Consider the following 27,193-nt stretch of genomic DNA (forward strand, 5'->3'; position numbering starts at 1 on the left):
TGAGAAGTTTTCTGAGGTGGTTTTGTGATGGTGAGGAATGTATTGGTAGGAGATGAGGCTGTCTCCTATGGGTTACCTGCATTACCTCTGGTACTTTTTATCAAGATAGAGATATCTGTGCCCCATTCCAAACTTGTTGAACTAGAGTTTCTGGGTTGGGCCCAGGTACATATGTTTTAAAAAACAAACTCCTAGGTGATTATGTTATGTGCCTAGATAAAAATGACCACTTTCAGGTCAGAAAGGACCAGAGAGTAAGAAATTTCGATTCATCTTGCAGCATTGGGGAATTTGCCTTACTACAGTGAGTAGCCATTGAAGAATTTTTAAGCAAGAAGTGACAGGATTGAGTTTACCTTTTAGAAAATCTGGATAAGGCATTCCCTGGCAGTCCAGTGGCTAGGACTTGGTCAGTGCTTTTATTGCTGTAGCCTGGGTTCAATTCCTGGTCAGGGAACTAAGATCCCACAAGCTGTAGGGTGCCACCAAAAATTTTTTTTTACAGTGGATTGTAGATTGGAGAATAGGACTAGACATACTGAGATATGGTGAGAGACTATTGGGGTAGTCTGTGTGAGAATTGTTTTAACCTGGATATAACCAGTAGCAGGAGAGATGATGAGAAGAATATAAATTTGATAGATACTAAGGATTTAAAATTAATAGATTTAATGTTATTTGTACAGTGCAGTCTTGAACTGCACAATATTCTTTTAAGCACAAAATGCAAATTGCTAGGTTATCCTTCAAAGACATAGGATGGTATGAAATAGAAGTTGGTTTTGCCACTTCTTAAGACTTTAGATCTACTGATCTAAATGCAGAAAGCAATGACATCATTGAAGGACTTCTAACCAGAAGATCATGATTAGATTCATATTTTAGATCTATTACTTCGGCTGCCCTGAGAAGGATAGATGTGGAGGACAAATATTGGAGGCAGGAAGACAGTTGGAATATTATTACTACAGTAATATGTACCAGAAATGATGATGCTATAAATGAATGGTAGTGACAGTCAGGATGGAGAAGAATGGAAGGATTTGAGAACTAGATGAGAAGTAGACTCCATAAGACTTGGAATCTAGCTGGGGGATGACCAGAGGGATGTAGTTAAGGAAGAACTGGGGTTTTCTGGCCTTGAGTGGTTTTGAGGCTTGATGATATCATTTTCCTGAGAAATATTATAGAGGTCATCCAATGAATATATTTTGCTTATCTTTTAAAAATTTTAGTAGTTTTTGACTCTTGTTTGTCAGTTTCCTCTGCCAAGTAGAAAATATATTGTGAAGAATTAATATTTTGAAGGATTAATATTTTGTAGGCAAGAAGTAGTCCTGAAATACTGCCTTCTGGTGTGACTGATGAAAATGAAGAGGTGACTGTAGCTGTTAATGAAAAAGTTTGTCCTGAATTTAATAGTGACAGACATTCAAAAGAGGTAAAAATAATTCTATATTAATATGTAAATGTTCTTATTCTCTTCTCAATATGGGTTATATACTATTTAATGCTAAGGAAAGAGAAAAATGTGTTAAATGCACTTTATGACCACAAAAATATTTGTTATGTTACCATCAGTTGATTTTTCAAACATGCTATTTTATTTTAAGATGTTACCTTTTAAAACTTTTGGTTTCTAAAACCTTTTTTTTAAATTTTAAATTATTTTTAGGAAGATCCATTTAATGTAGAAACAAGTTCACTGACAAATCCAGTTGCAGATTCAAACTTGGATTTTTTCCAGTCTGATCCTTTTGTTGGCAGTAAGTATTCTTATATTTACATTACAAATTTACCAAAAAGGACCATATAAGAATTTGGGCTTCAGTTTTGAGAGCCTACTTGTTATAGCAAAAGTAGAAAAGAGAATGATGTTTTTACATGGTCAGACTTTAGTATTTGTCCTCTCCAGGCAACTAAATCCTGGAACTAAGCATTTGATTATGCCTTAGGAACCCCTGATTAAGAGTATGTTTCTCCTTCAGAATAGAGACCCAAAGAAAGAGAAGAGATTGGGCTGTCTTAAGTCAACCAGCAATTATTTACCAAAAGTGCCAACACCATGCTTTTACAGCAACAGAAACTATAGTAGTTAGTAGTTTGATCCCTGTCTATAGTAGTTAGTAGCTCCCTAAAGTCTTATTGAAGAATCATAAGTTCAGTAAGTTAAAATACCTGATGTCATCATAAGCTATGTTAAATACCACTTATGTTAAACTTCTTTTTATTTATTTCCAAACTCACCTTGTGAAACTGATAGGTCAGTTTTTTACCAGTTTTAAAGATGGGAAACTAAGATACATAAATGGAATAATTTGCTCAGAGGCATGGCCAAAATGAGCCTAGAAATTAGAACTCTTCTAAGAAAGCTTCTTTATTAATATATATATATATGTAGTGTTAAAAGATATGTAAATTGAGCATTTAAAGTATACAATTAAATGGTTTGAGTACATTTACGTAGTTGTATAATCCTCACTAAAATCAAGTTTTGAAACAAATTTTATTACCCCATAGAGCAACTCCATACCCATTGTAAGTCATTGCCTGTTCCCCTAACCCTCAATTCCCCCAACCACTAATCTATTTTCTGTCTCTATAGATGTGTATACTTAGGGAATTATACAATATATGCTTTTTTATGTCTGGCTTCATTCATTTAGCCTAATATTTTCAAGGATTGCTTACATTTTAATATGTTTCAATATTTCTTTCTGTTTAATTGATGAATATTATTATATGGATGTACCGCATTTTACTTATTCATTGGTTGATGGACTGTTGGGTTGTTTACACTTTTTTGGCTGTTTTGAATAATGCTGTTGTGAACACTTATGTACAAGTTTTTGTGTGAATATATGTTTACTTTCTCTGGGGGGTATATATCAGATCATAGTACTCTGTTGAATCATTTGAGGAGCTGCCAAACTGTTTTCCAAAGTGTCTGTACCATTTTATATATATATATATTTATATATATTCCCACCAGTAGTATATGTGGCTTGCAATTTCTCCATATCTTTGCCAACACTTGTGACTCTCTATCCTTTTGATTATAGCCATCATAGTGAGTGTGAAGTGGTATCTTATTTGGGTTTGATTTATATTTCCTTAATGACTAATATTGTTGAACATCTTTCTCTGTGGTTATCGGCCATCCTTATGTCTTCTTTGGAGAAATGTTTATTCTAATCATTTGCCCTTTTTTAAATTGGTTGTTTGTCTTTTAATTATTGATTTGTAGGAGTTCTTTACATATTCTGAATATAAGTCCCTTATCAAACATATGATTTGCAACTATATTCTTGTGTTCAATGTTGTCTTAATTATGATGGAGTCTAATTTTTTTTTTTTAATGTTTTCTCTTGTGCTTTTGATTTCATGGTGTGAGATAGGGGTCCAACTTTATTCTCTTCCAGGTGGATATCCAGTTGTCCCAGTACCATTTGTTGAAAAGACTATTCTTTCCCCCATTGAATTGTCTTAGCACTCTTGTCAAAAATCGAATGATGATAAATGTGTAAGGATTTATTTCTAGACCCTCCAATTCTTTAAGCACTTTTTTTTTGTACTTCAGTGAAGCCTGGTATCTTTGTTTCTGAAGTGTTGATGGTAATACCCATCCAGGAATACTGTGAAAAGTAGACATTTTGTTAGTAAAATTCTTGCCCTCAAGCCTGTGTTTTCCCCTCCATGTAATCTGACCTTGTGGTCAGGAGGTAAGTATAGTTGGCTCTGATTCAAATTTGCCTCTTTTATGAGGCATATTGATGTTCTTCCCTTATTAAAATAGTGATACTTATTAGTATTTTAAATATTTCCTAAAGGTGGACAGCAGTCATTGTCTTAACCTACTTTGAGGTAGAGTTATTGAAACAAACGTTGCTTTTGTTTTGAAGTTACCCTTTAAGTAATGGTGCCACAACAGTAAATATTGTGATTTTGATTTCTGCATATTTCTTTTATCACAGGTGATCCTTTCAAGGATGATCCTTTTGGAAAAATTGGTTAGTGTTTTATTGAAGTCCTTCTTAGCTTTAATTTAATTCTTCTTAATTATAAGCTTTTGTTTATATTTATGAATGAGAGATCACAGTTGGGTAGTTTTAGGAATGGACTTCCTTTTTATTCAGTTTTAAAATTGACCGAAGGCGTCACTAAGATGTTGTATGTACCTGGCATTTTCAGAGAAAAAGTGACAGATACTTGTGAATTTGCTTAGTAAACTGTTAGCTATACTTTATAAAAAATAACATTAGTGCTTATACTTTGATGTTTTTAATACACCAAATGATTCTTTGATGCTTTTAATACACTGGTTTCTTCTTATTAGCCAAGGATTAGATAAATAAAATGATCTACATTACTATAGGGTTTAGGACTTTTTTTCCCGTTCAATTATAGCCTATTACAGATCTTAAATAATTACTGTGTCAGGCTTTTTAAGATTCTTTCTCTGGGATTTTCACAAATCTGGCGTGCCATTTAGTTATGCTTCCCAAACCTGTTCCAAACTGTTGGCTGTTATCATTGAGCCCAGAGAGAGAAATACATTTAGAAATTTTTGTTGTTTCTTTGCTTCCCTGGTGGCTCAGATGGTAAAGAATCTGCCTGCAGTGCGGGAGAACTGGGTTTGATCCCCGGGTCAGGAAGCTTTCTGGAGAAGGGAACGGCAACCCACTCCAGTATTCTTGCCTGGAGAATCCCACGGACAGAGGAGCCTGGCGGGCTGAAGTCCATGGGGTCGCAGAAAGTCAGACATGATTGAATGACTAACACTTTCACTTAACATTCCTATGTGTTCTTTTTTTCTTTCTTCTTAGTTATAATAGCATAGAATAAGGGTCTTTAAAGTGGGATCACTTGATATTATGTGCTAATTAAAAAAATCAGTTTATTGGGTGAAAAGCTCTTTTATCAAAACCACAAAGAAAACTGTGATCCTTTCCCCACCCCCAAAATTAGAATCACCAGGTTAGAGGAAAGTATTTAAACCTAGCGTATAGGCAACATTGTGTAATAAGTGTTGGAGTTATTGACTTGCTTTGAATGAATAATGAACAAGTAGGAAAGAATGTTAATTAAAACTGCTTAACTAGATCTAACTGTCTATACATTTTTATGACCCAGATAAGTAGTCATAAAGTACCTGACTTAGACTCTACAGGAGTTCAAAATGCCTTTTAATTAAGGCAGTTGTCATCAGAGACAGGAAATTTAGAGTAATAATTTTTAATCTCTCATATTTGTGTTTTTTTTTTAGATCCATTTGGTGGTGATCCTTTCAAAGGGTCAGATCCATTTGCATCTGACTGCTTCTTCAAGCAGTCTTCTACTGATCCTTTTGCCACTTCAAGTACTGACCCTTTTAGTGCAGCCGGCAATATCAGTAATACATCGGTAAGTAGGGTTTAAAAAATGTTAAATGGACCACAGATGTTCTAAGTGAGTTTCTTTTTTTCTTTTTAAGAGCAGACAGTTTGTTGTCTGGTGAAATAACAAAATCATTAATCATTGCTAGATAGTAAATTTCTTGAGGGTAGGAACTATATCTTACAAAAAATTTAGTACACATGCCCTGCCTGTACTTTGGTTCAGTGATCAGTAAATATATGTTAACTTCTGCTTAATGGTCAGAGGAGAGGTAGGGAAAGAGACAAATGTAGAAAAAAAAAGCAATTTACCAGTAGTAAAATCATACACTATTCAAGTTATCTTTCAAATCCGAAAGATAGAAATAATTCAGTAAGTACTCACTCTAGACAAGAAAATTGTTTGCTAAACTGCCACTAACTCTTGGGAATGAGACTCATACCTTTACCTTTCTTGTAAATCCTAATCCTTCCAAGTGGCAATATAAGGCATATAGATAACAAGCAAAGGACTTATTGGCCTATTATATTTTGTCTTTAAGAAAATGAGTATACAGTGGATCTTTTGTGTTCTCTCTACAAATAGATGAGTTAGGTGAGTTTCTTGAAATACACAGTGATGAAAGAATTCTCTTGTAGATTACTTCTGACGGATATAAAAATTTCAGTCTCATCGAACCTGTCTAGTTTTTGGTTCAGACTGGCATTTCACACTGTGAGCACCCACTGAAATTGACAGAATACTCATGTCATCCAAATATCAAGTCCACCCTTCAAAGAAAAAAATATTATCCCATTGGCGATTTTAAAAATAAATGATTAAAAGTCCATAAGCCAGTCTTCAGTAAAGCTTTTTGAAAATATTTGGTATGCGTTATTGAAATAATGAAATCAATTTAAAAAGAACAGCGTTGATCTTTTTTTAAAAAAAAATCATTTCTGTTATTTTGTGTACTTATCTAGAGTGTTATTCTTGCAAAGAGGTATTAATTCCCACTAAATGTCAGACTCTCTTGATAATATACATAGTACAACAATGACTATTTAATAACCACCCACTATGATCCAAGTACTGTTGTGGGCTTTATATTCATAGTTTCTAATCTTCACATCAGTCTTACAAAGTAGGTGTTGGTGTCCCTATTTTAACAGTAAGAGCACTGGAACTCAGAAAAATTAACTAAGGTCAGGCAACCAAGTCTGGAGGCTTTGAAAACAAAATCTTTATATTAGGATATTTAAACACTTTCAAAATAGAGTAACATAATGAAGTATTTTAACCTCTGTGTATCTATAGGCCAATTTCAATAATTATCAATGGTTTTGGAGAGGTTTTTACTTTTTTTTCCTTGTTTGGTTTTTTTAAGTTTTTATTTGAAGTCTTATTTTTTGAGACAGGATATTTCACACCTGTAAGTAAACCAGCTCTAGAGAGGAGCAGTTGATTGACAAATACGTGAGGCAGAAATTTTGTCTTTTAATACTCTTAGATTAAGAGAACTTCCTTAAAAGCATAATTGATTATTTTAAAGGTAATAAACTTTGGTATTCTTGAATAGCTTCCTTACTGTATTTAGTAACGAACTACTTGGCCAGCAACTGGTTTTTTCCACTGTTGTAAAACTAAGCAGATGCCTCTGTAATTGAATATTTGTGGTTTCCACAGGCTACTGGATACTTTGTGTTCCTGCAACACTCAGTTTGTAGTGTGGACCCATTTGCCAAATTCTTCTCGAATTGCCCGCAACCTGAATTCTTTCCCTCTCACCTTCTTTTAGCCTCTTGTTATCTACTCTTATTGTTTAAAAAGCAAGAGGCCAAAGCAGCTCATCCTAATTTAAAAATAAACATGTTTCTTCTCCTCTCCCCTGGTGAAATTTTTCTACCATTCATTCTACTACTTTTTCTCGTTTCTGCTTGGTTTTTGAAAGCAGCAGTGCCCTTGCTGACAGTTCTTAATTTCTCCATTCAAAACTGTAAACTAAACACCAAATTGGCAATATAATAATAGTTACATTTATCTAATCTCTTCTATGTGCCAGGCATGGTGCTAAGTTCTTTTCATGTGTTACCTCGTTTAAGCATCACAATAATCCTATGAGGCTCATGTATCATCCTCATTTTAAAGATAAAGTAAATGAGACGTTATTACATGTAAGTAAGTTAGTAAGTGACAGAACTAAATTCAGACTCTATCTGACCAAAATCTAAGGTCTTCACCACTGTAGTCTAAGATTCAAACTCATTTTTTCCTAACTACAAACCCCTGCTTTTGGTCATCTTTCTTCTTTTCAAACAGGCCTCTGTTAATGCCTTAAGATACGAGTCTCTCCCCACAAGTCTTTTCTGTTCCTTCAAGGGTGGTCTCTTTTCTCAGAGGGACATAATTTTAAAAAACAAACCAAAACAACAAGTGCCATTTCCTACTATCCCAGCTAGCATATGGTAGCTAGTATGTACATGCTAAGTCATACTGTGAAAGGAGGAAATGGATGGCCGATGTAGAGAAGAGAGAATTTCAGTGATAGATTAGGTTAGGTGACCTTATAGGAGGATTTGGAACATTAATTCTATAAAATCATACCATCTGAATTTTAGTCATGAAAATTACTTTCGTGTACTAAATTGCCTAATTACCAAACTGAACATAACACAGAGAGTTTTGTGGGTACTTACTCCTCCATGGGCTGCACGGTCCATCCTGCGCCTCTTGCTGTCTCAGTGCCCTTTTAGGGTAAGTGTGTGGGCTTGCCATGTGGCACTAGTGGTAACGAACCTGCCTGCCAATGCAGGAGACATGAGAGACCCAGGTTTGATCCCTTGGTCAGGAAGATTCCCTGGAGGAGGGCATGGCGACCCACTCCAGTATCCCTGCCTGGAGAATCCCATAGACAGAGGACCCTGGCAGGTTACAGTCCATGGGGTCACAAAGAGTCAGACACGACTGAAGCAGTTTAGCACGCGTGCACAGTGTATGATGAATAGAATTATATACGACACACATGTAGGCCTACTTTTTCTATTCTCTCTGTGACGGTAAATAAAATCTACAAGCTATTTAAAACCAGGTCTGTTAGTTTTTCCTTCTCTCACAGTTGAGAGAAGCAGCATTAATAGTTGGTGACTTGTGTTACCATGTCAGTGACTCTGTCTCACATTGGTATTTTAACTATCATATTAGGAACCATGGAGAGTTACTTTGCTATACAGACCAGCTTGATTTTTTTTCCCCTTTATTGCTGTTTATTCATTTAGCAGATAATCAGAGTACAAGCTAGTGTGTTCATTTTATAAAAGGTGTAAGTTAAGATAAGCATCAGTTAAAATTTTCAGTTCTAAAAACATCACTATTCTTTCTGCAAGTAGTTTTGTTTTAATGGGTCCTGTTTTATAAAAAGAAAATATATGGTAAGTCTCAGTGAGAGTTGTTTCTCTCTTATCAAATACATCTGTTTTACTTGAGCTCTGTAATATCCTTTGACGTTCACTTCTAATACCTAAGTTCTTGATGATTAGAAGTAGATCGTGTAATACAGATGACATTGATAGTCATGAGTCAGAGTAGGAGATAAATATTCCAAAACTCTTTTTGTGCCCATTTTTTCTAATTGTATGCCAAGACTTTTAGCTGGCCTCTTAAAAAGAACCTGATGCCAGAAAGAGAAAGTTCAGTTACCTTCCTAGATATACATTTTGTTTGGCTATGATTTAAAACCAAGCTGAAGTAGGAAGATAGTTCGGTAGTCAGAATCTCTGGCTTCTGTAAAACATTTACAAAGTCCTTACTCTTTGTAGCCATTCATGCTTATCATTTGATCCAGATTTTTTACATGACTTATTATTGAAAGTGGCTAAAGTTTTTTTTTTAATAGAAAGCATTCTCTTTCTCTCTGTCACACACACACACACACACACACACACACACACACACACACTGACATTAGAGGAAATTGGGTGAAGGGCATATAAGAGGTCTCTGTGTTATCTTTACAGCTGTTCTAGAAATCTACAGTTATTTCAAAATGAAAATTAAAGAATAGTGTGCATCTAAACAAGTAGCAAAATTATGAAGGAAAGAAATGGATACCACCAATGCCAGGGTAATAATGATCTTTACAGAGGGGAGGGATGGGATTGTGATTAGAGCAGGCACATGAAGACTTTTGAGATTTTGGCAGTTTCATAGATGTTCACTTGATACCTTTTATTAAATGGTTCATAATGTTCCATACACTTTTCTGAATGTATGTTTTACAGTAAAAGATTAGAAAATGATATGAATCATTTCATTTTAATAAGATTGCAAATCAGTAGGGGTAAACACTTGTTCCTAATGCCTTGTATTTCTTAATTAGTTTAGAGTTTGTGAAGAATATTTTCTTTGGTGTGGCAATAAAGTTTCAGCTATGAAAAGTTTCCTCTCTCAATCATGACTTTGTGTAATTTGTTTAGGTAGAGATGTTAAAGCACAATGATCCTTTTGCTCCTGGTGGAACAGTTGTTGTTGCAGCAAGCGATTCAGGTAAGGACATAATTTTCTTTGAACAGTAAACATCACCCTTTCTTTCAACTTCTCTTTTTTGGTCTTCATCAATTATATTCTCCTATTTACTTGCTTATGGCTTTAAGATTATTGCATAGTTATTAGATTGGTACGGAAGTAATTGTGCTTTCAGACCCTGAATTTTAAATCATTTTAACTAGGGTCAAAGCTATGATTTTTCCAGGAGTCATGTTTGGATGTGAGAGTTGGACCTTAGTGCTGAAGAATTACTGCTTTTGAACTGTGGTGTTGGAGAAGACTCTTGGGAGTCCTTTGGAATACACGGAGATCAAAACAGTCAATCCTAAAGGAAATCAACCCTGGATTTTCATTGGAAGGATTGAAGCTGAAGCTGAAGCTCCAATACTTTGGCCACCTGACATGAAGAGCTGACTCGTGGGAAAAGACCCTGATGCTGGGAAAGATTGAAGGCGGGAGGAGAGGGGGCAACAGAGGACAAGATGGTCCGATGGCATCACCGACTCATTAGACATGAGTCTGAGCAAACTCCAGGAGATGGTGAAGGACAGGGAAGCCTGGTGTGCTGCAGCCCATGAGGTCTCAAAGAGTCAGACACAAATGAACGACTGAACAATGACAGTAACGGGGTCAAACACATCTGTATTAGTGAAAATAGAAGCTATTAAAGTCAACACATTTTTGCCAATGAGAAATAAATTTTATTCCTGTAGCATAAAAATCTGTGCTTCAGGATTTGACAAACTCTTGGAAAGCATTTTCTGTGTCCTGCTGGTTGTGGAAGCATTTTCCCTGTAAAAAGTTGTTGAGATACTTGAAGAAGAAGTGTTAGTCAGTTGGTGAGAGGTCAGGTGAATATGGCAGATGAGCCAAAACTTCATTGCCCAATTTGTTCAATTTTTGAAGTGTCAGTTGTGTGACATGGGGTTGGGCATTGTCTCAGAAAAGAATTGGGTCAGCTGTTAGTGTTGCAGTTTTCCATTCATCTCATCGATTTACTGGGCATACTTCTCAGATGTAATGGTTCTGCTGTGATTCAGAAAGCTGTAGTGGATCAGACCACCAGCAGACCACCAAAGAGTGACCATGACCCTTTTTTTGGTGCAAGTTTGGCTTTGGGAAGTGCTTTGGAGCTTCTTCTCTGTCCAACCACTGACCTGTTTGTCACTGGTTGTCATATAAAAATCCACTTTTCATCGCACCTCACAATCAAGTTGAGAAATGATTCATTGTTGCATAGAATAAGAAAAGACAACACTTAAAAGTGACGATTTTTTTGATTTGTGGTCAGTTCTTGAGGCACTCACTTCTTGAGCTTTTTCACCTTTCCAATTTGCTTCAAATCCCAAATGACTGTAGCATGGTCAACGAGTTCTTGGGCAACTTCTTGTGTAGTTGTAAGATGATCAGCTTCAATGATTGCTCTCACTTGGTTGTTGTCAACTTCCGATGGCTGGCCACTTTTCTCGTCACCTTCAAGACTCTTGTCTCCTTTGCAAAACTTCTTGAACTACCAGTGCACTGTGTGTTTGTTAGCAGTTTCTGGGCCAAATGCGTTGTTGATTTTGTGAGTCGTCTCTGGTGCTTTGACCCATTTTTGAACTTAAATATGAAGACTGCTCTAATTTGCTTTTTGTCTAACAATCATTTTCATAGTCTGCAATGCATATAAAATAAACAGCAAGTAAAACTTATTAGCAAAAAGCATAAAACAAGAAATGCACATCAAAATGATATATAACATAATCACTTTTATTTAAGAATGTATTCCAATATCAAATGGAAAATTTCAAACAATATTAAACCGCAATTACTTTTGCACCAACCTAAATGTATCCTATTACGTTCTACCAATAATAATAATGGTATTTGTGTATTACTTTCTACTTTTCTTATCATTATCTCACTTACTGTTCATGTTAAAGAGCTTAATATATACCCTAGCAAATGTCAGTAAAACCAATAAAAATGTCTTTTTGCTTTATAAAAGACAGTGTTCCTTGGCAGTTTCAAAGTCAGCATTGATTCTTATGGATCGTGACCTAAATTTAAAAATCAGTGGCTTCCCATATTAGCAAAACTCCCTTGGGATTTCCCATGTTTCTCCAACAAAAATATTATAGGGGAAAAAAAGAGAAGGGGGAAGAAACTTAAAAACAAATTTAAGGAGCGTATCACGTAAATAATACGTGTAGATCTTGCTTGTACTTGATTTGAATAAATCAACTAAAAAAAGATTTATGAGATGAAAGAAATTTGGACAGGTTGACATTAAGAAATTTTTTTATTTTTTAAGATGATATGAAAATGCTATTATAGTTTGGTCTTTTAAAAAACAGTCTTCAGAGTTCCCTGTCAGTGCAGTGGTTAAGACTCTGCACTTCCGCTACAAGGGGCACAGGTTCAATCCCTGGTCAGGGAACTAAGATCACACATGCCGCATAGTATGGCCAAAACCAGAGAAACAAAACAAGTCTTTATCTTAGAGATACATTATGTCAGATTTAGAGATGAAGAAATTGGGGTTTGTATCAAAATAATCTTGTAGAGTGGTTAAACTGGAGTGTGTATAGGAAATAAAGTTGCTAAGTACTAAAGCTAAGCAATAAATACATAAGGGTTCATTATACTAGCTTTGTATTTTTATCTGTTTTGAATTTTTCATAAGAAAAGTTTTTAAAAATAAAATCAATAAAAAATAAAAATCAATGGCTTCCCATAGGTAATGTAATAACTTTACAAATAGTACATAGATTCTGTTAATAATACAGAGAAAAGCTAAATGTTATTCTAGCATACTGTCTTCATGCTTTACTTATGGAATCTAATTTTCCATTTATCCTAAACCTTTTAAGTATTATCCCCACTTTATTTTATTATTATTTTTAGAGTCTTGGCCTTTTCACACACCCCAAGTATGTCATACTTTTATTTATTTATTTAGGCTGCACCTTGCAGCCTGTGGAACTTCCCAGATCAAAGGTTGCACTGGTACCCCCTGTAGTGGAAGTGCACAGTCTTAACCACTGAACCACCAAATAAATCCCATATTCCCACTTTAAAGGTCAGGAAACTGAAAATACAAACATTAAGTAACTTGGTCAAGATTTACAGTTTTATTAGATTTGAACAATAAAGCCAAGATTCAAACCTATGGCTGATAGAGTCTAAAAGCTTTTTCAACTAAGTAACTATTTCTCTCTATTCATTTATTGTCTAGGAGAGCAGGGAATTAGAAGTAGACTCAAGCATGTAAATACTTCAGTATATGCTAAAAATAGGGTGCCTTATTTTTCCAGATGAAAATAGAGTGAGTTACTCAGTGTAGAAATTTGCTGATTGTGACAAATTGAGGATTATGAGTGTAGAGAAAGATTAGTATAGAAATGCCTTCACAATTTGAATTTCTTGGGCAAATATCAAGATGAGATTCAACAGTGTGCATTCTTTGTTTTCAGCTTGAAGATTAACATCCAACATAAGTAATAAAGAATGTAAAAAAGCAGATATGTAGAAAAAAAGATTTAATGTAGTGCTGGGTTTGGATTTAACCTAAAATTTAGAACTACAGCAAATAAGATTTTAAAAGGCTTATTGTAATAAAAGTGGTCAAATTGTATCTTTTTAAAATACATGAGTTCTTTTAGAGTCTCATTATTGAACTGATGAATTAATGAATTGATAGGGATATTATATGGTAAGAAAGGATAACCTAAGATAATAAAACGAAAGGTTAATACATTTTAATTAACTCTTGATTGCCCACACTGAGGAATGGTAAGTGCCATGAGAATTCATTAACGCTGCAAGCATTTAAAGAAAAGGGAGATGGCCTCCCTTTAGGGCAACTCATGAATGATTTCAGAGCAGAAGGTGGCTTTTGTGGTATGCCTTGAAAGAATGGCCTACATAAGTAGATATGGGAAGCGTAGTTAAAGCAAAGAGAGCAAGGACATATAGTGCATGTTCGAAGAAAAGCAGACATTTTGGTAAAGCTTACTTATAGATAGAGAAATAGTCAGGTTAAGTAAGGCCAAAGTGGTAGATTGTGATCTCAGTGTAGGTTTCTGTTGCCTTTGTTGGTCTTCTCTTTCAGTTCCAGTTCCTAGCTTATTTCCTGTAAAGTGGTAGATGACTATAGTAGACTGGAAGTGGGCTAAGGTTTATTGTTGTTATCATCATAGTAATAGATACCATTTACTGAGCACTTGCTTAGTTCCAGCACTGCATGTGCTATTTTCTCATATTTGGTCTTGTTTAATTCTCACAGCAACTACCTGAGAAAACTGCTGTTATGTTTATTGTATAGACAAGGAAAACCAAGAAATGGAGAGATGAAGCCATTTCACAAGGTTAAGGAAGTAGTAATAGATGGACTCACATTCAGATGATGTCTCTAGTTTTCCACCAGCCTCTTTGGTCCTTCTTTCTCTGTCTCTGCTAATTCTTTCTCTTTTCCCAAACTTCTTTATGTTGTGTTGCTCTAGGTCTTAGACTCTGAACTTGTCTTCTCTGTCTCTGTTCCTTGGGGTTCTCATCTGGTTTTATGGTTTTACATACTCTCTCCATGTTGATTTCTAACTCTAGCCACACTTTTTCCCATGAACTCCAGACACCTGTATCCAATTATCTACTGACATCTCCACTCAAACATCTCATAGATATGTCTAACACAACATGTCTAACACCACACACCTAATCTTCCTTCCCAAACCTGCTTCTCTTGACTCTTTCCCCATCTTTTTTTTTTCTCAAATCAAAAGACTTTTTATTGCCTCTTTAAAATATCACAGTTGAATCCATAGAACCATCTGGCTTCTTGCTGTTTCTGCAGCCGGACCACTCAGATCTTATTCATCAGCCTGCTGAACTGTTACTTTTTCAGAAACATAGATACCATCCAAAAACTTTGATATCCTTGTTTTTAACTGTGGTGGCTTGCTGAATCAAAGCAGCCAAATTTGACACAAGTTCTTTATCATTTGCTTCGAGAATCATCTCATCTTTCTGGGTTTGACATACTGAACAAGCAGCCCCTGGCCTCATCCGAACCCTGTGGATGTATTTTTCACCCAGAAAATTTCAAATTTCAGCAATAGAACCAGTCTCCTCAATAACAACGTTGATGGGGAAGTGGACATACACAGACCTCATCTTGTAACAGAAGCCCAATGTAACACCCTTGATCATGCTCTGACTACAAATCCTATGAACAGTTGCCAGTTCCTTTCTGTTTCCCCACCATATATCAGCCCAGAGCCTCTTCTTTTTCTTTCCAAGGAGACAGAGTTCTACATTGATGTGATTGAAGGGTACCTCTTGGGCCCTTCACAATAACTGTCCTTTCAGGGTAATGTCAAAAATTTTTCTGGAATGTTGACAGTCTGCTGAGAATGGTCTTCATTCTCACAGTAAATGTAGCAAAGAGCTTTCCCCATCCTAACCCATGGTAATTTCATCTTTAACATTGCTAAGACCTAAAATCTTAGAATCATCCTTGGTTCTTTTCTCTTACTCTGTCTCTAATGTATCAATAAATGTTACTGATTCTACCTTCAAATTATATACAGTCAAAGCCTTACAATGGCCTAAAGCTTTCTAATAATATCTCATTGTTATTACATGTGCTCACTCTGCTCCAGTCACACTGACTTTACTGTTGGCTCAAGAAACAGACTCAGCTCTTAGCTGTTCCCCATTCCAATCATCAGTAGGATGATTTTTTTCCATATATCCACAGGATGACCTCTGTTACCTCTAACAAATCTTGGCCAAAATGTCACCTTATCATCTAGCCCAGCACTCCCACCATAATGTTTTCTACTCCTTCTTACTGTATTTTGGTTTATTAATACCTTTGGTTTATTAATACATAGTGTACTATGTAAATTTCTGTGTTTTTCTCTTATTTGTCTCCTCTTCCTTCTACTAGATTTTGGCATCCACAGGAACTTGAATCTTTTTATTCACTGATATCTCCCAAGAACCTTAAACCATACCTGGGGACATAATATTACTGAATGAATGGGTGAATCAATTACTGTTCTCACAGAGCATGTGAAAGGAGCCCAGTGGATGGGAATTTTTATTTGGGGAAGGGGGCATATTGTTCGGTTTTTTCCTGATAAGTGGGTATTTTAACATTGTGGTGGAAAATATATGATATAAAATTGACCATTTTAGCCACTTTTAAGTATACAGTTAGTGATATTATAAATACCTTCACGTTATTGTGCAACTGTCACATCCATCTATCTACAGAATTTTTTTCATCTCCTAAAACTGAAACTGTACCAGTTAAACAAGAACTCCCCATTTCCCCTTCTTACCAGGCCCTGGCAAACACCATTTACTTACTGTGTTTATGAATTTGACTACTCTAGGTCCCTTATAAAAGTGGAATCCTATCGTATTTGTCTTTTTGTGTCTTGGGCTTATTTCATTTGTCATAATTTCCTCAAGGTTCATCCATGTTGTAGCGTGTATCAGCATGTATCCTTCTTTAAGACTGAATGATATTCTGTTGTATGAATATGCCACTTTTTGTTTATATATTCCTCCATCAATAGACATTTGGTTTGCATCCACATTTTGACTTGCATTCACGACATTTATGTTGTGAATGATGCTCCTGTTCATATGAGTTTACAAATACTTAATCAAGTCCTTGGTTTCAGTTCTTTTAGGTATTTAGAATTTCTCAATCATATAGTAACTCTGTTTTTAATTTTTTGACAAGCCATCATACTGTTTTCCATGCCTTACTATTTTACATTCCCATCAGTAGTGCACAAGGATTCCAGTTTCTCTACATCCTTGCCAACACATACTACTTTTTTAAAATAATAACCATATTAATGGTGTGAAGTGGCAGCTCATTGATTTGACTTGCATTTCTCTAGTGAATAATGATGCATATTGGCCATTTGTATATCTTTGTAGCGTCTATTCAGATGCTTTGCCCATTTAAAAAAATCAGTTGTTTGCTTTTTTGTTGTTGTAATGTAGAATTTCCTTATATTTTGTGGATATTAAACCCTTATGAGATATGATTTGCAAATATTTTCTCCCATATCATAGGTTGCCTTTTCATTCTGTTGATACTGTCTCTCGGTGCACAGAACTTTTAAATTTTGATGTTGTCCAGTTTATGTACTTTTTCTTTTGTTGCCTATGCTTTTAGTGTCCTATCCAAGAAAATATTGCTAAATCCAATGTTGTGAAGTTTTCATTTACTTTTTCTTCTAAGAGTTTTTAGTTGTAGGTCTTATATTTAGGTCTTTGATCCATTTTGAGTTAATTTTACTTCATTCTTTTTCATATGGATATCCCATTTTCCCAAAACTACTTGTCCTTTTCCCATTGAGTGGTTTTAACATCCTTGCAGAAAATCATTTGACTCCACGTGTAAGGGTTTATTTCTGGGCTCTCTATTCTGTTCCATTGATCAAAGTGTCTTAAGACCAGAACTGTTTTGATTACAATAGCTTTGTAATAAGTTTTGAAATCAAGAAGTTTGAGACCTGTAACTCTGTCAGTTTTTCGAGATTGTTTTTGCTATTCAGGGTCCCTTGAGATTCCATATGAATTTTAGGGTAAATTTTGTGTTTCTGCAAAACAGTGTATTGGGATTTTGACAGTGATTACATTGACTCTGTAGAGTGCTTTGGATGTTATTAACATCTTAACAATACTGAGTCTTCCAGTTCATGAATGTTGTCTGTTTTTCTCTTTATCTCTATCTACTTTCTTACAGAATGTTTTATAGTTGTCAGTATACAAGTCTTCCTTGGTTAAGTTAATTCCTAAGTATTTTATTTTTTTTGATGCTATTGTAAATGTCATTGTTTTCTTAATTTCCTTTGCAGATTGTCCAGAGTATCAATATATGGAAATGCTATTGATTTCTGTGCATTGGTTTTGTATCCTGCTACTTTGCTGAATTCATTTATTCTAAAGTTGTTTTTTTTTTTAGGGTTTTCTGCATGTAAGATTGTGTCATCTGAAAACAGATAATTTTACCTCTTCCTTTTCAGTTTGGATGCCTTTTTTGTTCCTCCTTGCCTAATTGCTCTGGCTAGGATTTCTGTGTTGAATAGAAGTGGTGAAGGTGAGCATCCTTGTCTTGTTACAGATTTTAGAGAAAAAGCTTTCAGTATCTTACCATTGGTATGATGTTCACTGTTGGCTTTTCATATGTGGTTTTTATTATGTTGAAGTAGTTTCCTTCTTTTCCTAGTTTGTTCAGTGTTATCATGAAAGGATTTTTAATTTTGTCAAATATATGCTTTTTCTGCATCAATTGAGATGATCATCTGGGGGTTTTTTCCTTCATTCTGTTAATGTAGTGTATTACGTTAATTGATTTTCCTGTGTTGAACCATCTTTACATATAAAATGAGAGTCTGTATCTTCGTCATCTGCAGTCTAGCTGACATCTTGATTTGAATAAGAATCTAACAGTTAAAACTGTTTAGAGTTGAGTGGGCAATATGTTAGTTGCCTATGGGGCTGAGTTACACAGACTTTCCACAGACGTAAGACATATCAGTGGTCTGAATGTCCTTTTTCTTTTTTCTTTCTTTCCACAGCCATATAGGTCATTCAAACTTTGTTTTTGCATTTTTATCATTTAATCTTTATAATGATTATATGGGAGGTGCAATTCTTTCTCTCTTTAATAGTTTGCCCTGGGTCACAATAGGTGCCTCAGTTTCTAACCCATGTCTTACTTCAGAGCTCAGGCTATTAATCATTTTGTTACCATGCCTCTGCCTTATATCTTCTCATCCAGTTCTGACAATACAAAAATTGGAGTAGGGTGATGCCACCGATTTTTTTTTTCTCTCTCTTACATTACTGCCTTTGTTAGAGCTGAAGGAACCATAGACGTGCTCTAGACCAGAGTTCTCAACGTTATTTTTCATGAAATTAGCTTCCAGAGGGGCCTTTAGGGGGTTGGCCAAGTCTAGTTTCATTATTTTTTAAGTGTCTCTGAATTTTTAAAAAACTGAAGTTTGATTAGGTATATGCATTCAGATCTATTACAAACAAGATTTTAACATTGGAGTGCACTGTAATATCAAGTTATGTGGGTTTTGTGTAAACCTATAAATAAACATTTATTTAAATCACTATGAGATTACAAGACTCTCGTTCAGAAATAAGTTGCTTTCTTGGATGAATAATGTTTTTCAAATAGAGTGAACAAAGCCAAGTACAGAAATAAGTTTGATCCCTGACTTGAAACATTTGTGTTAATCAAAATTGCTTCATTGTTCTCACTGTCACTGTGATAAGTAAATGTTATAAATTTGAACTTAAAAAGAATTTAAGAGTGAATTCTTAAAATCCGTCTTACTTGTTTCATATATTGGAATTCCATTTGAGAATTATTATCTGGTCTGATTGCTTAGTATATGAAGAGAAGCTGAGCCCCAGGACTACTTACTAGTTTACTTCTAAATCCCTGTCCATTGATCTTTCTGCTGTGTTATCCTGCCTCTTATTTACTAAATAATAAAAATGAAAAATTAAGATGTCTTTGGAACCCAGAATTTGATGAAGGGTCCTGAGAGCAAATGAAAAAATGTTAGGTAAAAAAAAATGAAAGAATTTTATAAGAATCTTATAAAAGGTCTAAAGACTTTGGGGTTGAGGGAAAATAATTCAGACTTCACCCTTACTAGGCTCTTATTTCAACAATGATAACAAAAACTAATTAGGAAAGAAGTGGGTTATTTGAAGCAAACACGGGCAGTGACTTTGGAGATTATCAAGCTTTTTGGTCTCAGGATCCTTTTTAAAATGAATGAAGACCCTCAAAGAACTTTCGTTTTGGGGGTCTTATTTATCAATATTTACTGTTAGAAATTAAAACTGAGAAATTAAAAATTTTAAATTCATTTAAAAACAAAAATAATAAACCCATTACATATTAACATAAATACCATATTTTTAAACAAAAGTAATAACTCCAGACCAAAAAAGAAAAATATTGTGAGAAGAGTAGCATTGTTTATATATTTTTGCAAAGCTCTTTAAATGTGCAGCTTTTGCTGGATCTTTGTATCTACTTCTGCATTCAGTGTGCTACACTATGTGTCTCACTTGAAATGTATGAAATGAAGATCTGCCTCACACAGTTGGAAAAAGGGAGGATTATTTTAATAGACTTTTTAGATAATTGTGGATATTTTTCTTAGTTGTTATTTGTTGTTCAGTCACTAAGTTGTGTCTGACTGTTTGCAAGCCCATGGACTGCAGCATGCCAGGCTTCCCTGTCCTCCACTATCTCCCGGAGTTTGCTACTATACCAAAAATCAATAAATTTTAGTTTCTTCATAGTTAGTTACACACACACACACACACACACACACACACACACACACACACACACACACACAAAGTTAGTTACAATTAGGAATATGAAACTGTATCAAACTTTTCATATTCTGTTGCATTAAACTCGTTAGTCTTTCTTGCACAATGAATCAGTCTTGTGCCGCATATATGGCTTTGTAACATGCATTGATCATTTGGAACATATTGGTTCACTCAGATATGTGTGTCTTCCAAATGTTAGCACATTTTATTGTAAATAGTTTTTTAAATCACATTTATTGATATCACCATCCGTCTCATGAGTGTCTTTTAATTAAATATTGGTATAATGTTAAACTTATGAGGCAGATAAACCTTTCCAAGATTCTAATTTTTACTTGATAGTTTGTAATTTTTATCATCTGCATAGAATACTTTCAGTTGTTTTCCTTTAAGTGACATTCACCTTATTTAGGAAAGTGAAAGAAAGTGAAGTTGCTCAGTCGTTTTCCGACTCTTTTCGACTCCATGGACTATAGTCTACCAGGCTCCTCCGTCCATGGGATTTTCAAGGCAAGAGTACTGGAGTGGGTTACCAGTTCCTTCTCCAGGGGATCTTCCTGACCCAGGGACTGAACCCAGGTCTCCTGCATTGCAGACAGATGCTTTACCCTCTAAGCCACCAGGGAAGCCCTTTATTTAGGAAGATACCTGAAATACCTAAAACCGAATAACCATCATTTACTTGTCTCTTCTTTTAAGTAAAAATGTATTCCAAGAAAAAAGCAGCTAGTTCACTTTGTTTCTCAGACCATCATGTAAGTGCTTTTCCTTCAGATAGCCATTATGCTTTGGTACTCAGCAGAAATGTTTTGTGTGTGTTTCTCATTTTGTCTTTCATAATTTTTGGATGTGTACCTAAGGGTCACAACTTATTTAAAATTAATAGTTTTTATTGATTCATCAAGGACAGACATTGATAAGTACACCTGTCCTTTTCCCCTCCATGATTCCCCTCCGTGAGTTTGTGGAGGCGAAGAATGCAGCCAGTACAATTTGGTGTCACTGCCTTGATTCCTACTAAGGCCCCCACCACTTTTTTTTTTTTAACCCACCACTGGTTTTGCAACTCTGTTGCAAGTAATCAATACAATGAGAAAGATAATATCATTTTCATATCTTGAATATAGTTTTGACCTTACAGACCTCCCTAAAGAGGTCTTGGACTTGTGGGATACATGGACCACACTTTGAGAACTGCTGATCTAATATGTTCTAGAAAATTTTCCTATTGCGCTGTATTGTGCTGGTCTCTGTTCCCTCAGGCCAGTTTGCTCCCAGGAGGTATCTGGGACAGATGTCTTTTATTCAGAACAAGAGCAAGAAAATAATCTCAATGTCCTAGAGAAAAAGCTGAAGAGTGAGGCTATCTTTCTGTACTATGTTTAGTCTGGTGCTTCTGTTCTTCTCTCAGTACACACTTCCTGTGATGGTGTTGTCCAGTTCTGTGCATTCAGCTATAGCCTGTTCCCTGATGACTCCTAGATTTTGTCTTCTATGCCTGATCTCTCTCCTGAGCCTCCAGTACCTTCAGGTTACCAGCTGGATATATCTCCTTAGGTGTCAACTCAACAGTGCTTAGAATTAATTGTCATCTTTACCAGTTAGTCTCTCCTTTGAAGTATAATATAAGCAATTACAAAGAGTAAAGCTTTACCTCCTTCTACATTCCAATTTTATACTAGTTACACTGTTATTGGTCCTCAGCCAGTCATCCTAGATTTCTCTGTCCTTCCTCATCTTGAATAAATTGCCACGTCTTGTTGTTTTACCCACAATTGGACTCTGTCTATTCCTCCTTATACTCAGCTTTGGTTGGGTCCTCCTCATGTTTTACTTGGACTGTGATACTAAACTGCCTCCAGTCTCTTCACCTGCTGATCTGTCATCTGCATCACTGCCAGATTTGTCTTTGTTAATATTTGATCTTACTCAGTTCAGTTCAGTTGCTCAGTCCTGTCTGACTCTTTGCAACCCCATGTACTGCAGCACACCAGGCCTCCCTGTCCATCACCAACTCCTGGAGTTTATTCAAACTCATGTCCATTGAGTCAGTGACGCCATCCAACCATCTCATCCTCTGTCGTCGCCTTTTTTTCCCGCCTTCAATTTTTCCCAGCATCAGGGTCTTTTCAAATGAGTCAGTTTTTCGCATCAGGTAGCCCAAGTATTGAAGTTTCACCTTCAGCATTAGTCCTTCCAATGAATATTCAGAACTGATTTCCTTCAGGATGGACTGATTGGATCTCCTTGCAGTCCAAGGGACTCTCAAGAATCTTCTCTTGACACCACAGTTCAAAAACATCATCAATTCTTCGGCGCTCAGCTTTCTTTACTAACCACAAATCTAAGTCACTAGCCCTGTGTTCCAAATAAATGTGTGTGTGTGTTTATAATAAGAGGGCTTCCCTGGTGACTCAGATGATAATAAAGAATCTGCCTGCAATGTGAGAGACCCGGTTTGATCCCTGGGTCTGGAAAATCCCCTGGAGAAGGGAATGGCTACCCACTCACAGATACATGTCCGAAAGAAGTTGTCCACTCTGAAATGTAAAATAGTACTGAGCATCTTCTGGATATCTCATCTCCACTAATAGCATTACCATCTTATTCAGTTGCCCAAGCACAGATCTGTGAGTCATCTTCTGTTCCAGCCCTACTGTCCCATCCTAGTGCTTCCGGGACTTAGCAGAATGAAAAACTTGACTGCTAAAAAAATGAATAAATATCTGTCTCAAATCTGCTACATTGTCGTAAAATTTTGAATTCAATAGAAACCTAAACAGTCTAGAAAGAGATTGTCATCAGTAGGACATAAATGCTTGAGTCCAGTTGCCTGAGCTTAACTCAGATACATTGCTAGTTGTATAGGTTTTTCTAAGTCTTAGTTTCCTAAACTATAGAATGAGGTTAATAATTACATTTCAGGCTTTGTGGGGTAGATTACATGAGATAATGTATGTTAAAGTATTTATTGTAGTTCCTATCATAGTAGATGGTAGTTGTTGTTACTACTGCTACTACTTTTTAATGGCTTGCAAATGCAGACTAATGTCACTTGTAATATACTCTTGGCTAGTTCCAAGTGAGATCTGGCAGTGAAGAGTGTGTGTATGTGTTGTCAACTCTTTTCCTGGAAAGGATTCTTTTAGTCTATAGTTGTTTTCTCTTCTCTTTTGTTTTTAAAATTCTTTTGTTTGAGAAATGAAAGATGGACTTTTTTTTTAATGTTTAAGTTGGTAAATCTGTGTTTTCCTCCAACTTACAAATATATGTAGGTTCTTAATATATTTATTTAGTTTACTTGTTCATAAACTCTTGCCATCTAGAAACCACTGAGACTCAGATACGTGGCATTATAGAACCAAAGTCACAAACACAGGATGTTTACCTTCCTTACTCACCGGGAAATTTAGTGTTTACTCAGCAAAAAGATTAATCCCACAGAACAGAATTGTAAGCTTTCAAAATAAATTAAAAACATAGGTAAATTTTTGTTGTTAAAAATTAAATGATACAAAGACATAGTGGTGATTTAAGTGCAGTATTGGCCAAGTCCCGGTTGTCAACTTCAAGTCTTGTTTACCAAAGACAGGGAGCAGAGGCCCAAGCGTGTTTGATCCTCTTCCTTCTGCTGTGACCTTTGGGGCCACTCGAGGGGACAGTTGGAAACTGGTCCGCCAGGGAAAGCACTGCTCTTGTATGTCTCTGTGGTCTTGGAAAAATAAACCTGTACAACGTGGAAAAAAAAAAAAAAATTTAAATGATAAATCACTGTACCTCTAAAATTTAGTAGTTATGGCAGTGATAGAAGGACCTTAAATAGTTTTAATATTTTTGTCTCACATTGGGTTGTTGTTGTTTTTTGTTTTAGCATTTGCTCCTGGTGATAGACACTGTGTAAATTAAGAAAGAAAACTAAAGAAAGCAAATTCAGGTTACTCAGTTTCTATGTTTTTTTTTTTTTTTTTGACTTGTAAACATTCTTTTTACAATTTGTTAAAAGAATTGGATCGACTGAACTGATCGACTGAACTGAACTGAACTGATAAATGAGATTAGTTCAGGTGCCAGAAAACTTTTTGCATGGAATTTTTTACTGACTTCTAATGAGAAAATGCATCATCTTTCCAATTCTTAATTAAAACTTTATAACATTCTGAGGTTATAGAAGAGCTATCGTGATGTCCCCACAGCATCTTTGACACCAGCATTAGGAAAATGTCAAGTAGGTCTGTGTTTTTATAGGAAATGACTCAGACTAAGCATGCATATGTTCATATATTTTATAATTCTTAGCCTCTGCTTTCTTTCATGTTTTTTTCTCTAATTTTCTCCATTTCCACAAAGCACAGGCCAATCATGTCTCTTCATGGCCACTTAATTTTTGAATGAAAAGATATATGTGTGTGAACGGGTATATATTTGTGTGTAGTGAGTGTGTATCTCTCTTCTCCCACCTCCTTTCTGTCTACAAGTAAAAGAGAGTGAGAGCTTTTTGTAAAGTCTTTTTTCCCCTTTCCACATAAATCTAGTTGTTATTTCTCCTTTGCTCTCTTTCAACTTTAACACTTTCTGTGTAGCAGTTGTGTACAAGTATATCACTCAGTTAAATCATGAGTTCCTTGAAGATAAATGTGTCTTCTGTCCCTCTAAATCCCTGGTACCTAGGCTTGAGCATGATAGATGCTTAGTAAATGTGAGTGGATTATTGGGTGAGTGAGTGAGTGAACTCTTTGGAGACCAGCTTGAGAAAGTAGATCCTTTGCTGATGACTATAATTCACAAGTATCTCTTGAAGGCTTTCTATGAGTTTGAGCTTAATTATCTTATGGATTTTGAGCATTCATGGAGGTAAAAAAGGTTTCTCCCTCCTCCCAAGATTCTCTGGTTAGACAGCTGTTCTGTGGGGATTATTTGTGAGCTGTGAAGTTTCCCTTATTCCTTGTTGGTCAGCTGGTTGTACTGAGAAATGTTATGGCATCTCTTTGGAAGATTGTTAGTAATGAGATGTTTTTTTTCTTTCAGTATTTTCAGGAAAAATAAGTGTCTCATCTTTGCCAGACCTTGCTTTAGGCCTTGAGGATATAATAGTGAACAAAACAAAGTCCCTGTCTTTATAGAGCTAATGTGGCAACCCAGTTCAGTATTCTTGCCTGGAGAATTGCTTGGACAGAGGAGGCTGGTGGGCTATAGCCCATGGGGTCACAATGAGTTCAACACAACTAAGTGACTAAGCACAGCACAGTAAACAAATATATAACATGTCAAGTATGATGACTGCTATGAATTAAATTAGGTTAAAGGGTTAAAAGGGGCTTCCCTGGTAGCTCAGCTGGTGAAGAACCTGCCTGTAATGCAGGAGACCCCAGTTTGATTCCTGGGTCGGGAAGTTCCCCTGGAAAATGGATAGGTTACCCACTCCAGTATTCTTGGGCTTCCCTGGTGGCTTAGACGGTAAAGAATTCACCTGCAATATGGGAGACCTGGGTTCAGTCCCTGGGTTGGGACGATTCCCTGGAGGAGGGTGTGGCTTGCCTGGAGAATTCCATGGACAGAGGAGCCTGGTGGGCTACATCCATGGGGTCGTAAAGAGTCGAACACGGCTGAGCTTAGACTAAGTGCAGCACAAAGGGGTAAAATATGCCTAAATGTAGCTTTATTATTTACACCTCAGAAAAAAGCATTCAGCATAGTATGATCTCAAATATATAAGGACAAAATACCAGGAAAAAAAGCTGTTAAAGAAGTATGCTAAAACATTGGTAAGGATTCTTTCTTTTAAATTATTGTATAGACATACATTATGTTAGTTTCAGGTGAACAACATAATGATTCAACATTTGTGTGCATTACAAAATGATCATCTCAATAAGTCTGTTTACCACCTATCACCATACAAAGTTGCAATTCTTTTTCTAGTGATAAGAACTTTTGAGAGTTACTTTCTTAGCAACTTTCAAATTTGCAATACAATGTTACTAACTTTAGTCCCCATGCTATACATTACATCTCCATGACTTATTTGTTTTATGACTGGCAGTTTGTATCTCCTGATCCTCTTCACCCATGTTGCCCATTCCTCAACTCTTCTCCTCAGGATTATTTCTGCTGATGAGACTGTAGATGGTTTTTTAAATGATGCTTCTGTGTATTTCTCCAAATGATCCTTACCTTGATTCTTGGCGAGAAGAGGGTGCTAATCGGATCACAGTTGCATTCAAAGCCTCATTCTGCTGATAGTGTCTTTCACAGTGTGCACTTCGTAATATTTCAGTCAAACCTGACCTAACTCTGCACTATTGCCACATGTATAGTGACTGTTTTTAAAAGCTATGGGACAGTGCAGAGCAAAAGCATGAAGCAGATTTTTCAGTTCCCTCCACTGAAATGAGGACAAGGCAATGGCAACCCACTCTGGTACTCTTGCCTGGAAAATCCCATGGACGGAGGAGCCTGGTAGGCTGCAGTCCATGGGGTCGCTAAGAGTTGGATGCGACTGAGTGACTTCACTTTCACTTTTGACTTTCATGCATTGGAGAAGGAAATGGCAACCCACTCCAGTGTTCTTGCCTGGAGAATCCCAGGGATGGGGGAGCCTGGTGGGCTGCCGTCTATGGGGTCGCACAGAGTTGGACACGACTGAAGTGACTTAGCAGCAGCAGCAGCCACTGAAATGAGGCCAACTCCTTTTCCATCATTAACCTTCTACCAGTCAGGAGAGTGTTGCATCCTGCTCAGTCTGTAGCTCAGCTGCCACTGCATCAGGAATCACAGGAAGAAGAGAAAGAAGGGAAAGCCATGAACAGGCTGGGCCTCAGGCCTGGGACTCAGCAGATACATAGTAATACAAAAGCATCCTTTATGACTAAAGCTGTAGGATTTCCTGTAACTCTGGACTTTCAAAATCCTC

General features: G+C 36.1%; 1 protein-coding gene and 1 pseudogene across 8 annotated transcripts in view; one reads left to right on the forward strand and one right to left on the reverse strand.

Annotated features, from left to right (window-relative positions):
* The window catches only part of EPS15 (epidermal growth factor receptor pathway substrate 15), a 138,224-nt gene that overhangs the window by 100,137 nt on the left and 10,894 nt on the right, over window positions 1-27,193 (forward strand). For 6 of the 8 annotated variants that reach the window (XM_061121920.1, XM_061121923.1, XM_061121918.1 and 3 more), the window contains exons 17-21: window positions 1,325-1,441; window positions 1,676-1,766; window positions 3,975-4,010; window positions 5,267-5,403; window positions 9,828-9,897. In XM_061121920.1, the coding sequence (XP_060977903.1) occupies window positions 1,325-1,441; window positions 1,676-1,766; window positions 3,975-4,010; window positions 5,267-5,403; window positions 9,828-9,897 (451 nt within the window). Of the gene's footprint in view, window positions 1-1,324; window positions 1,442-1,675; window positions 1,767-3,974; window positions 4,011-5,266; window positions 5,404-9,827; window positions 9,898-10,079; window positions 11,440-27,193 lie in introns of those variants that run through there. The other 2 variants (XM_061121924.1, XM_061121925.1) reach the window with 2 other exon arrangements.
* Window positions 11,798-15,253, reverse strand: LOC133041243 (large ribosomal subunit protein uL6-like; annotated as a pseudogene).

The sequence above is a fragment of the Dama dama genome, chromosome 20 (genome assembly GCF_033118175.1).
Source record: "Dama dama isolate Ldn47 chromosome 20, ASM3311817v1, whole genome shotgun sequence".
Classification (NCBI taxonomy): Eukaryota; Metazoa; Chordata; class Mammalia; order Artiodactyla; family Cervidae; genus Dama; species Dama dama.